Genomic DNA, 14,011 nt, shown 5'->3' on the forward strand with positions numbered 1-14,011 from the left:
AAATAAGCGCAATTTTAATTCGTCAAACTGGAGTGGGCATTAAATTCCCACAATACGTCACATGAATTTCAAAGTAGGAAATAAAAAAAAATATATTGATATTTTTCGAAATATTTTTGTGAACTTTTAGTGTTTTTGAATTTTATTATCCCAATTTTAAGAAAGAACTTTCCGGGTTTTTTTTCAAGATGGGATTTTTTTTCCCTGTCTCTGACAGTGAAAAATATTGGTCACAGTCGTCCGTATGTGTTTCGCAAATCGAGAATTATTTTTCATTTTTCGTCTACGATTCATATTAAAATGGAAAGATCAGTCGGTAATGTACTGTTTTTATTTAAAGCGTTACAAGATATAATATGTAGTTCTTGTTAATTGGTAATGTACGAAATCTTGTTTAAGGAGGCATTTATTAATTGCGGAATAATGAAATATATATTTCAATCTTTTTAATAAATGTCAGTGAATAATTGTATGCACGATCATTTACAGTCCCATCGATTTTACAGTGTTAAATGATAAAAAAAAATTAGATTCATCCTCTCCTCCCTTCCTTTCCGAAATGAAACCAGTCGACTTTTCCATAGGGAGGGTTGTTGGACATGTCCCCCCCCCCCCGTGAGGGCCATGAACATTTTTTCTGCATTAATTTTACCAACGAATAAAATCTAGTCACCAGATCCAGTAGCGGTTACCCATGATGCAGAATTTTTTGGGAGCCTCAGACTAGATTTATCTCAAGCTTCCGCTGTTGTAAATTTCACAGTGTTAAACAACAAAAAACCATTCATTCGAAGCAAAGCATAACTCAGGTCTATCGCCATGGGCAATTCACTTTCTAGTGAGTTGTGCCAGAAGTGTAAGTGTTTGTACCAAACAGTCTTGAGTGTATATCTAGTGTTGTGTCTGATTTTTCAGTGTTGCCATCTATGTTTCAGAAGTGAAGTGTAATAAGTGGATACTTATACCTACCGTTTGTAGGTCTGTTGTTCTCTGTTGCGAGACTTTTTAAAGGGAAGATCGGCTCGCTTTTGCGAGGAATCACAGTAAACAAACTTCAGCCAACCACCACTGTAGTGACAGTGGGGTTTGAACTCGGGTCTGAATCTTGTCACCCCTGAAGCAGAACGTTTAGCACTGTTCTGCAACGAGCCCTCAGCTGATCGGAAATGTTCTGCGGTGAAAATCCCCATGTATGTAATAGTGTTTTTTGCACTTTTTCTTAAAATTCTTCCCAATTGTTGTGCGACATACGTTGCAGATTTTGGCACATTCTGCTTGGAGGTCTCTCACTATGACCACTCGACCACCACAGCGACATAAAAACTTCCCACACCATGAATCAAACCTTGGCCTCCTGGGTGAGAGCCAGGTATCCTAACCAGTAGACCATGTGAGAATTAAAAAAAACAACGAGCTTCATCTGGAGGCCTTCTTAAAATGAAACCTGTCAACTCTGATGAAGGTATCTATCAAATGCCCCACCCTGGATAGGACCCTGTGTGTTGGGAGCACTGATGTTACATACATATACATTTGCTCTCGGTACATAAATGTAACTTGATCCCAACGGGTCAAACAGTTTTCCATATACATTCATAGTTAAATGAAAACTTGACCCAAAATCGTAACTGATTTCCATTGTATAGAAAGAGGCACTTTTCAAGTTTTTGATTTTATATTATAGAGTAGATTTGGATAAGGGAGCAGCTTTAACCCATTAGTTAAACTAAGAAATATTTGAAAAATATTGAAAAACGTTATTCAATATAAATTTATTTTCAGATCTTTTTGAGGATGATGAAATCCTAATAAAGGGGTAAGTTGTCATTATCTCTAATTATTGTCATGCAATTGAAATGTTAGTTTGGTAGAAGTCCCAATTTTACATATGCCAGGGCTTGACAAATCGTAAAAATATTTAGGCAAAAGTCATATTTCTGAGGAGCCAAGCTTGATGTCCGCTCAATAACCATGATTCTAGATGATATTTATTTTTTTTCCGTTCTTTTCCAGAATTTCGTAACTCCTTCCCATTTTGAAAAAGGTAATGTAAGCCAAAAATTCTATGTCATCCTTATAGACTCTAATTTAGCAGTCATGTACCTATAGAAAATTTTAATAGGTGCCAATACAGATTTTCTATTTGCCATAATGCCTGACGCCTGGGATTTGTTTAGTCCTGGTATAGGCCTTGCAGTATACAATCGCTTGGTGAATTTTTTTTCATTGCCAGACTTGATTCAGAGCTATTTACCAGGGTTACCAGTGGAATGGTAGGAACACCTTATAATATAATATATGAAAATGCCCCCAGGGAGGACGATGTTGCTGAAATATCACTATTCTGAAGTAATCAAAAAATTAGCAACGGTAAATAAACCGTAGGCAATATGAGGGAATTGATCATTAGTTCTGTTTATGATTAGTGTTTTCTCTCATCCAGGCAAATGCCATAAAAAAATTGTGAGTTGTCTGCAAAATTACTCAAATTTCCATTGATATGGAAAGTAAAAGGCGGCAGCAAATGTGCCGTGAACAAAAATGTATTTCATGAAATGCATACATGTTGACAAGTGTGCGAGTTGAATATATTTAGTGTTATATCAAAATATACAGTTGTAACAACACCCCACGTTATAACAACCATTCCATTACCATGACCAATAGGATAAGTCCAAAATGCTTTCATATAACTAGTCTCAATGTTTTCCCTTTCGATTTAATGACCTGATATAACATCCATTTTTGCTGGGATGATGATGGTTATAACAAGCATTGACACTAATAAGTTATGCAAATAGCTGTCTCCCATGATTTCTGTAAAAATTCACGGATCAAATAAGCTCCTTGGAAAAAACATTTTTTTGTCGTAAAGACAGAAAAACCAAAAATAGTAGAATGTCTCTTGAAAAATGGGCACCTTTCTTATTTTTGGCTGTTGTATGGAGCACCCTTCGGCATAAGTGAATTTCATTCTGTAATTAAACCCTATATCATGAAATAGGCTATGTAATACACATGTATGAAAGGCGGGTGTAAAATTTTAATGGATTACCAAAAATTTAGTTAATACAAACAGGGCCACAACTGGGGGGGGGGGGCAGGTAGGTCTGATTCCCCAGGCGCTGGACCAGGTAGGGTGCCAAATTCATCCTTTAACTACATTCTTTTTCTACATGGAAGGAGTGTCAAAATTCCAGCTTGCCCATGGTGACAAAGTATGTAGTTGCAGTCCTGAATGCAGAATAACTGCCTTAGTCCCTTCAGTTTCTCCCCTGCCTGATCCAACCCACACGGTTAAAGGGCTTACATCCCAGAAGGGACAGAGCTGGGGTTGTGTCTGGTCTGACAGTTCCTTCTGTTTCATGTTAATGGAGTTCAATCGTATTTGAAATATTATGGGTTTTTTTCTTTCTCCAATTTCAAAATGATATATTGAAACAATGTATTATCTTTGAACAGGGAAAATGAAGATGGTTTCGATATGGTTATCGGTCATATTGAAGAAATAATTATATGTAAGTATTTTTGTGACCCCAATCTTACTTTTATCATAGCAATCAATGACGTGGATGTGAGAACCAGACAGCTCTAAATTTTCTGAATTTTCCACACTTATCTGAATATAATTATTATTACACTGTCCATTGACTCACTTGAAAGGTCCTCAGAAATCCTTAACATCACCATAACTGGATGCCAACGACTGACTGATGCAATGCGGGAAGCACTGTCACTAAGCGACCACACGTTGAACCAGTTGGTGCAAAAACAAGATAATTCTTGCTTCTCGATTTCGCGTGAGACACCAATACTGCTCCTTTCTCCTTTATACACTGACAAAAACAATTAATGGATATGTTTTATTTATCTAAATTTATTCAAACATATTATAATTTAGTTGATGATTAACTCTTGTGACACAACAATTTGTGAATGCCTCGGACTGTGCTCATAGTGGAGCGAAGAGGTGTGAATTGTGGCTACAAAGAAAAAAATTCATAGGGGAGGAGGATAGAGAAAATGGTTGGAGGGTTTCGTAAATGTAAGAGTGTGATGACCATTCTGCAGAAGAGGAAAATTTAAAAAAGGGGGAGAAATATGGACCAATCAGCAGATCAAGGTGAAAACAAACAGCAGACCTGCCAACTCTTCGGATTTAGGCGGGAGAGACTCCGGATTTTTCATCCTTCCTCCTTCTCTCTGGATTTTGGCCGGAAATTAGATTTTACGTGAGCTTTCATGTTGTCGTGACATCAATGACTGCTGTCGTCGTTAGGGAAAACACCCATAGAGGACAGCCGTGGTCATTTCCATCAAGCAGTCATAAAAAAGTCTTGGTTACTGCATTTAAGCAACTGGCAAAGACATGACTTTGTTTATGTAGCGTTTATTGGCAATAATTTATCAGGGGCATGACCTTGGTTGCCAAAATTGCTGTATAATCATTATTGTATTCCATTAACAGCCGTGTGGTAATACAAGTTTTTTCTTCAGCAGCTTTGTATTTTGAATTTTTTTTTAATTGTTTCCTCCGATTAAATATGTGTTCATATACCCAAGATCATCAATCACTAATAGCATCCACGAAAGGAAACACTTATGTTTTATGAACAGTATGTAGATGTGATTTCTCTATTTTGCATGGAATTATATTCTGCTCAGGGGCAAATGTAGAACCTGCCTTGGGGGAGGGGGGGGTTTGAACTTTTTCCTAATTGATTAAAAAATTGTTTTTGTTAAACTTGTTTTTGATCGAGTCTATGAGTGCCGGGGTACCCCTTCGGGAGAATCTCCAAATTCTAAAAGTTGGCACGTCTGAAACAGGTTTGTTCAAATTGCGTACCTCGTTGAGTGGCCTTTCTCTCGCTTCTCGAGTATGTCCAGTATACAACAAAATTGTTTTCATCGCTAATCTATATTATGCACTCCCGTACCTCTTGGTCACTGCTGTATGTGCACAGCCTAATAATGTTCTTTGTCTATATTTTACCAATTGAAATATTTAAAAATCCCAATTAAATAAAAACTGCATTTCCTCTAATTGTTTTGAGCAGTGTACAGTAATACCTTCATTGGTTTTCATTGACTTCGGTTATCGTCAATTTTTTTCGTAAAAGAATTTGTCTCGTTTTCGTCAGTTGCATCGGATTTCGTCGCCGTGCTCACGTGACCTCATTGCTAATTTTGGTTCTCCTGTTCAGTGTACCGTTGTTTCTCATTGTCTGAGCATCACCCCTTGTGTCTCTCCAAACAATTCCATGGGACTAAAGGAAGTTTCCAGAGCCAGTAGCCCTGTGAAGAAGAAGGCTGCAACTTGTTTAATGATAATATCTTGCCTCATTTTAGGAAAAATCTTAGAGGCTGCAGGAAACACCCCCGCCCCTGGACAGCTTTCTTGCACAACATGGTCGACTGACTCTAATGCTGGTCCTAGTGCCAAAAGACCAAGAAGGGGAAGTAACCCCCCTCCACCCCAGATAGTGCCTTGATAGCTAAAGTTCTCAAGGAGGAAGGGATTCCCCTTCCAAACAGTACTATTTGCACCTCTCCTCCATATGCCAAGAAGAGTCTTCAGAAAGGTATAACAAATGTGAATCCCATATTAAATATTCATTTATTCTTTACATTAGTCTTTTATATTAATGTCTTATTGTTTTTAAGTACTAAGCGGTGCATTTATTCTCTATAAAATGCATTATTGGTAGAACAAATTAACTGGATTTATATTGATTCATATGGAAATAATTACCTCGGTTTTCAGATTTTGATGATTGTTTTTGAACAGATTATCAACGAAAACTGAGGTATCTGTATATCTATAGCCATTCCTTGGAGCTATATATAGTTCTTGCACCAACAGGTAGAGGATTTTTCCTTTTATAGGAATAAGTGAAAATCAGGAAAAAACAGTGGAGTTGTGTCTGGTTCTTGCACCCATGTCTTTAATAATTTAATGGCTTGTATGTGATTTTTTTTATCGCTATATAATGTGAACTTTTCTCATAGTTTTATTTATTCACTGGTCAAGTAGATATGATTGATGTTCCAAAATCAGATGTAATGATGTGACTTTTATTTTATGATAATAGCCCCAGAATTTCTACAGATGAAAGAGAGTTTCTTGGATACGTGTTGCGATGTATTCGAGAACTGTGATGAGAACAAGCATGAATATATGCCTTTTTTTACCCGATATGTAAGTGTGCTTGCTCATGGAACTCTCTTACAGATTCCTAATATATTTTCTTTGTGTTATCAGGAAATTTTATAAATCCTACCATTTTCATCTTGTAGATAGCTTCTCTTTTGGATGACTCATTTAAATAACTTCGCGAAAACAATGGAACTTTTCGGTTCACGAGTATAATTTGTTCTGTGAATGTGCTCGTAATCCGAAACACTTATTTATTTATTTAAAATACAAACTACAGGCAAAAGCCCAGTTACAGTTTGCATAAATGAATACAAGATAAAAACATATGTATATACAAAATTAAAAGTAAATTGAATCGAAATTTCCCCATGGTAAATAATGGACACTCAAATTTTTGTACCACAATATTTCTTTCCCATGCCACCCAAGATTCTTTTCAAAGATAAAAAGTGCAGGTTGATTTATTTGGTATTTGTACTATGATTATAGAATAAGGGGTTTCACTGTGAAATTCCTGCTTGCATTAACACCCAACAACTGCGGGCTGTCTTTCATAGGCTTCTGCTAGAAATGCCACTGCTGTTGTCAATTATGTCTTGACAAATCGGCCCTTAAACTATTGAAGGGTTTCATTAATACACATCTGCATGCAGAAAATTTTTTTTTGATATTTCATTTCATCAATGTAATAAACACGCCTGGAAAAATGCTTGAGCTTAACCCATTTAACTCATTAAGATGGCATTGACCACAGTGAGAGAGCGAATCTTCTGCTTTTTAGTTGTAATCATGTGACACTCAACAAACAAGACAAATACCTCATTCAAGTCAAAATTTGTCAGAAAAAGGTCAAAATTTTGCTTGCCTTGCGAGACATCGTCAAAATTTTTGCTAAGCTTACAGATCCCCAATGAACTGAAGTTCCACCATAACTAGTTAATAAAAAATGTATCTCTGGGAGATATTCTTTCACTTTAATTGTAGCTGGATCATCAGCATAAATTTTGCATGAAGATTTGGTGGATCCTGCTTATAACGTTTGCCAAATAACTGTTATGAAGAAATGTAAGCAAGAAAATATTTTAAACTGGAAATCTTAACACATATTTGTAATAATTGTGACTACAAAAATGAGTTGTAGTAAGCACTAGGGTAAAAGAGTAATTTTGTTTAAAATTTCATTCCTATATTTGGGAGTGGGGAAACCAGAGTTTTACCAATACTTCTCCCCCCCCCCCATCCCCACAACAGTCACGCCTAACCTGTAGACTCCTAAATAGATACCATCTGGTCTGATAAGGTGTTGCTAAATAAAATATCAATCCATACAACGCAATAAGTGCATTAGTTTGAAGCCTGCAAACAACGAACCATTCCACATACCTGGCCTGTGGATTGAAAAAGTCATGCACCTCTGCCTTTTTGACGTGTGTAGCCATTGCTAGAAAAACGTTATCTTGTAAAGTGTCAGTAGGGAAGATTTTGACTATTTTTCATGATTTTTATATTATTTGCTCTTAAATGTGTCTATTCTTTTGTGGGGGGGGGGGGGGGTGTCAACTTGTTGCTGATCATCAAGTGAGGAAGTCCAGCTTATACACAAGCATATACAGTATCTCTTGCAACAAGGGTTATATGTACTTGCTTTAAAACATTAATTTTGCACACTAATGTAACTGTTGTATAATTTTTTCATGAAAAAGTCACTTTGCTGCATTTTATAAATCTGTGCTCAGATGTCAAAATGTAATAAGTCACATTGAGACTGCCTTGAAAACATTACGCAGGATGATCAAGAGTAGAAGTGAAGGACATGTGCATTGGAGGAAATGAACGAATACTAAGCAGCTGGAACTGTGGGTCAAAGAATGACGCACGTGGCAAATGGTCTATTCAAAATTTCACGAGGGCAATTTGTAAACAATATTTTGCAAAAATGTAATGCTGTGGCTTTTTGACTTATTGCAATTTTCCTCTGTTGGTTCCTCATAAACCGAAAGAGGTAGATGAAATTTTGTCACCTTCCAAAATTTTGACAAACGAGACACCAGAATGTGAACAACTGAACTTAATTTTTTGGGAAAACTCAGCAATTGCCGCCTGGCAGTTGAGTGGTTAGGGAGCTAGCCTCTCACTGTGCAGGTCTGGGTTCAGGCATGGATGTTTACTTACACTAACAAATTCCCTGGAAGGATCATGCTGATACCTTGGGAATACGTGAGGATCACATTATTATTATTGACATTTTGCCATCTGACCACAGAAATAATATATGCTGCTACATAATAGTAATGCTATTTTTATTTTCCCTCAATGCAGGCAGAGCTAGTCGAAAAGCACATTGAATCAGAGCTAACCAGAAGAGTACCTGGTTTCTGCATGGGAGAATTTCTTGCCCAAATCAAGTGGGTTCTGTTTATTGATTCCATAAGTTTTCAGTTTTTAGAAAATAAACTTTTATTGAATGTTGATGAAGAAATACAAATGAATTTGGTTTAAAAGAAAGTTGATGGCATTATTCATGTAAAGCTTATGTGGTTCAATTTTCATTTGTGTGAAATATTAGAATAAATTCTACTGCAGTGGTTTCCAATCTGTGTGTACCCAAGCTAATATTCAGTTTTTAAGGCTTTCAGGCTATCATTCATAAAAGTATTAGATGTGTGAGTTTCCACTCAACATTTCTCTCAATGGTTTGAATTTCAATGCTCTTTTATGATCATGTGGTTTTTGTCTGTATCATTTGATTGGGGACAAACAGCTGATCAAATCGAGATCACCGATGTTCAGAGTGTGATTTTATGATAATAAAATAACAAATCAAATTACACATTCAAACAAGAGCACTTCAAATTTTAGCAAGTAGGACATATAAATGTGGGCTTCATCCTAGACTTTGCATTACTCCTGAAGATGCTTGACACTAGAGCAAACAAAACATTGAGTGGAAACTCTGATCAGCAGCATTGGGCCTTATTGCCCAAAATACTAATACAGTCCTCCAACCACAAGATGAGCTTTGGCTACGTCATGTCTGATGATTTTATTACCTAGATATAAGCTCATGTATTGAATAACTTTCACAGTGCCACTAAAATGTATGGTTTGCGTATTCATTTACAGCATAAGACACAATGAAGATCTTCTGGATGGAGAGATATTTGATATTTTAGTCAGTTTCACAGATTTTCTGGCTTTCAAGAGTATGGTTCTTGACCATAAAGCCGTAAGTATTCTTAGACATTTTGAAATTATATCATTGAATACATAGCAACTTAAATAATAATTCTTCATTCATTAACAAAATCTAAAACTTGACTAGAACAAATGTACATTAAAGTTCAATTGCAAAATTCAAGAACTAATAAAAATGTCTGTGTGTTCAATTTCTGAAAATTAACATAATATCCGAACGCCTAAAACTCATATCTATGGGAGATGTTCCCCAAGTTTCATGTAAAAATAGCTGAAAAGAAAATGGTATTACCATAATGGGTAAAAATCAAATTGTGAGACTGCCCTGAAAACATAGGATGATCAAGAGTAGAAGTGAAGGGCATGTGCATTGAAGGAAATGAAAGAATACTAAGCAGCTGGAACTGTGGGTCAAAGAATGGCGCACGTGGCAAATGTGTGACAGATATAAGAATTTGCAAAATTCCTATGGGGCAATGTAAATGGTCAAGCACTGCACTTCCAAACTATGCAGAAGTCTAATAGGCTGGCAATAACTTTTATAAGTTGCAGAGCACAGAATCTTATAAGGAAGGTTTATTACCCACTGTTACAAATGTATCAATACTGACTACAGTTGGCATGTGTTTTTACAAAATAGTCCTCTGGTCTCTAAACAATGTGCTATTTCTTCAAACATCTTTTATATAAGGGTCGTTCAAGTGAAACATAGACTGGTGTCTGAAAAATTAGATATTATATTGGGAATTGAACAATACAGCAATTGAGAAGCATAGCAGTGAGCCTTCAAGAGAGCTTACAGATAATTTCCCACCATTGTTCAGGCAAATGTCCCAACATGGTATAAGTTCTTTGATACCTTCCGTGAAGAAGGACAAAGTCTGATGAACCACTCTTCCACACACTGCTTGATTGCAGGTGAAGAGTTGACCTTTCGTGGTCTTCTTTAATGGACCAGATGTGTGGTAATCGTAAAGCGATAGATTCAGACTGTAAAGCGAGTGAGTCAATGTTTTCCATTGAGTGAAAGCACTCCGAGTGCTCTTTGTTACTTTAGCAGTGTATGGCCTTTTGTTATCTTGAAGCAAAATCACACCTTGTGACAATTTGCTGGCTGCTTGCTTTAAATAGCACTTCGAAGGTTCTGTAATGGGTGTCAATAGTATTGAGCCTTGATTGTGGCCCCGACGGGCATCCACTCCAACATCAATGAATATCAAAGAACATGCTTAACATGACCTTCCCAACCACAGCAGATGACTGGCCCTTCTTTGGCCTCTGTGATGATGGATGTCTCCATTCCTGACTCATCCTTTTCGTTACCGGTTGGAAATGGTGGCACCATGTTTCATTCATAGCCACAATGCACTCTAAGAATTCGCTTCTGTCCTTATGGTATCGGATCAAATGTTTCAGGCAAACTTCCATGCGCCATTCTTTCTGCTTGTTGCGAAGGTGTCGAGATTACCTATTGAGCATAAACTTTCTGCAACTTCATCAGTTCGCTGTTCATGATCGAGTGTATGAATTCTGCGCTAATGTTCACAGCAGTTGACAGAGCATGTACTGTAATGTAATGTAATGTAGCTATTTGTGCCTTCACCAAAATGTCCATATGACAAGCTCCTGTCCAGGGAGGTCTGTCGTACTTTGTTGGCCACACCACTTGAACAGTGGTTCATTTGAGGCACGCTACTCCATACAAGACTTCTATTCGACAAAAAATTTCACTTGTCACACTTTCTGGGCACAAAAATTGAATACCACTACACTGTACTTGCTTGGACGTATCTATCACACATCTCTGCTGTACATAAGCCAAGTTATCTCTGGAAATTCACACGTTTTGCACAGTTTTGTCACATTGCCAGCTCGTAAACACATGGCAAATATTCTCAATGCTGCAGGTTTTATTTGAATCCTTGTATTGATGAAATTTGATTTCAAGTCCATATGTGTAAATAAAAATATGTTATCACATGTCTGTTTGTGATAAAGCTTGCCTTTAAAAACTAAGATACTTATGAGGGATGATCTAAAAATAATTTTTTCCACTTTCAGGCCAAAGAAGGCACGACGCCAGACTTATCTTTGGGAAATTCGACATGAGTTTCAATATCAGGAGAAACTTCATTTTGCATTCGGAAGAACATTTTGTCCTTTGTTTCATATTCAACAAAAAAAAAAAAAAATGTTTAATTAATTAGAAGAAAAAAAATGTGTCAAATTTTTAACTGGTTTCTAGTCAGTCATATTTGTTTGAATCGAGTGGTGGTATGATTCATGGCAACTTTGGCTTTTTATTGTGTTGAAAAAATTTAATGCTGGTTTTACCCCTTCTGTATGGATGTCGTGTTCTTCATGTTTATATAGTCAGGCTTCGAGTTGCAGTGAATTCAAAGTACAAATTATGTCTCGGAATATAAATGTATATTTACAAGTTTTTGAAAACGGATAAACTTGTTTTAATAATGTTGTGATTTTTTTTTTTCTATTGAACAAATGCAATGAACACCCATAGCAACTGTAAATGCATGGTCAAGTTCAATTAAATGATTTCTAAGCTCATAACTCAACTTTTAAACTGTACAAATACAGTGACAGGTGGAACCAAGGATTACACAAGTTGAATTTGCACATAAAAAATTAACTGGGGACCAAAATTTACTGAAATATCTATCTTTTTATTTCTTTTATTACGATACTTACTCAGGGATGCTGCTGGATTATTTGCCTGGGACCCAGGTTATTGGCAAAATATGGGTCCCTCTTGAAAACAAATTGAAGTTCATTCACTAGTTCCTCTGTGAATCAAATAACTGATTTCCAAAAACTGTTCAGTTCAAAAGAGATTTTAAAAAAAAGTTTAATTTGCACAAATCCCAGGCACAATATTGCCATGATGACTAGAAAATTACATAAGTCAGGGTATTACAGTAATCAGAAATATAACTCCTGTGTGTGAACGGGAAAAAATTCCCCCACTCTATCGCAAATCATCAGTGTATTCAATCTTATCTCAGCACGACAACAATTCAAGAGCTAAATAAATTAGCCTATTTTTTTTCTACAATTGCTATAGGCATTACAAGACATTTTTAGGTGGAATTGGCACTCAATATTTTCATTCTGCAAAGACAAAATGGTGTGCATTAAGCTCTCGTTAACCCAGCACATATAAGACTAAGGGTGTGCAAATTACTGAAATCATCAGATTACTGGAAGTCAGTTAAAAGAGCCAATTTAAATAATATAGACATGCAGTGACATGTTTTCCTCCTCTACACTCGAAGAAAAAATGTCAGACTAGTGTACAGAAAGATTATCAAGAGACTACTGTATTTTTTTTAGTGTTGATGCAACATTTTCTCCTAGATTGAAAAGAATTCATGATTCTGTTACACCCTGTTAATGGTCCTTTCTTTACGTAGAAACTCGAAACGCTTTTCTCGAAAACTCTGCCTTGAAATTTCTTTCGCTCCCATCAATTTAGAAATATAGAAAGACACCACTGTACCACAAAATGAAAGTCCAAAGCTATTACTTTGAACCTAGCATGAGAATTTACATCCTGGTTCAAAGATATAAAAAAACCCGGCCATATTTACTTTCACCGCTGAGAAATAAGGTTTATGCTAGAATCAAGTAAAAACAAAAACTATATTAAGTATAAATTTTGATGTGAAAAAAACTTGTTACACTTTTCTCAACTAATCAAGTCTGGATACTTTTAAACACATTTTATTGTTATTTGGGATGTGATGATATAGAAACCTATAAAAATACTGTAATAAGGAGATTTTAAAAAAAAACACACACACGAACACACCTCAGTTCATCATCATAACCTCTAACTGAACCAACTTGGCGTTTGTGTCACCCGGCATCCTATAAGGAATCATCCCAGCAAAAGTGATCAATGCTTTGGCTTCGTTTCTGAGATAAATGAGATACTAAAATGAGGAAGGAAAAAAAACAAAATCAATATAAACATTTTAGGAAAAGTAAAAAGTACTTGATGGAAATTTTAATTAAAGTAAAATGTAATATTTATAATTACTATAGTGAATAACAAAAAAAATAAACACTGTTACGAATAATTTGCAAAGTACCGTCAATAATAATACTTAGTTCTTATATAATAAGTTTGTTACATTGAAAAAAGTTTCCCAATATTATGGTCTAGTTAAAATGAACTTTCATCATATTTGAATAGCATATCTGGTTTTTCCATAATTTTTTAATGGTTCAAAATACAGTAGAACCCCTTCTTTGCAAACACCGGTAGGACAAAACAATAATTCTAAAATTAATTTCTAAAAACAAATCATGAAATAATTTCAAAAATTAATTTCTAGAAGTAGTTATAAAACTGTTTCTTTCATTAAGTCTGGATGTATTTCTCAAAGCAATTCAGAAATTATTTCTATTAATAATTTTTTTCCTTGAAATTAATTGTAAAATCATTTCATTCAATGATTCTGAAATTTCTTTCCGAAATTATATACATCTGAAATACTTGGGAAATACAGTTCTTAAAATATTTATTTTGGAAATCATATTCCCTGATATTTATTGAAAATTCTGTAATTCTAAAATCATTCCTTCAATCAAGCTGATTCTCAGTAATTCTGATACTGAATTCCCCCCCCCCTCCAA

At 35.6% G+C, this 14,011-nt stretch overlaps 2 protein-coding genes across 2 annotated transcripts in view; one reads left to right on the forward strand and one right to left on the reverse strand.

Annotated features, from left to right (window-relative positions):
* Window positions 1–222: 222 nt before the first annotated feature.
* Window positions 223–11,829, forward strand: LOC149088018 (ADP-ribosylation factor-like protein 2-binding protein). Its single transcript, XM_089243841.1, has 7 exons — window positions 223–316; window positions 1,783–1,816; window positions 3,463–3,518; window positions 6,093–6,199; window positions 8,477–8,562; window positions 9,281–9,383; window positions 11,414–11,829. The coding sequence occupies exons 1-7, from the start codon at window positions 301–303 to the stop codon at window positions 11,459–11,461; spliced, it is 450 nt and encodes a 149-aa protein (XP_089099967.1). The 5' UTR covers window positions 223–300; the 3' UTR covers window positions 11,462–11,829.
* Window positions 11,830–11,860: 31 nt separating this feature from the next.
* The window catches only part of LOC149088019 (nuclear pore complex protein Nup93-like), a 32,365-nt gene continuing 30,214 nt past the window's right edge, over window positions 11,861–14,011 (reverse strand). The window contains exon 24 of the mRNA XM_089243839.1: window positions 11,861–13,305. Within this exon, the coding sequence (XP_089099965.1) occupies window positions 13,183–13,305 (123 nt within the window). The 3' untranslated portion in view covers window positions 11,861–13,182. The remainder of the gene's footprint in view (window positions 13,306–14,011) is intronic.

Source organism: Pholcus phalangioides, unplaced genomic scaffold, assembly GCF_987345545.1.
Source record: "Pholcus phalangioides strain wild (caught in Gottingen) unplaced genomic scaffold, Ppha-v1.0 ptg000003l_1, whole genome shotgun sequence".
In the NCBI taxonomy this organism is placed as follows: domain Eukaryota; kingdom Metazoa; phylum Arthropoda; class Arachnida; order Araneae; family Pholcidae; genus Pholcus; species Pholcus phalangioides.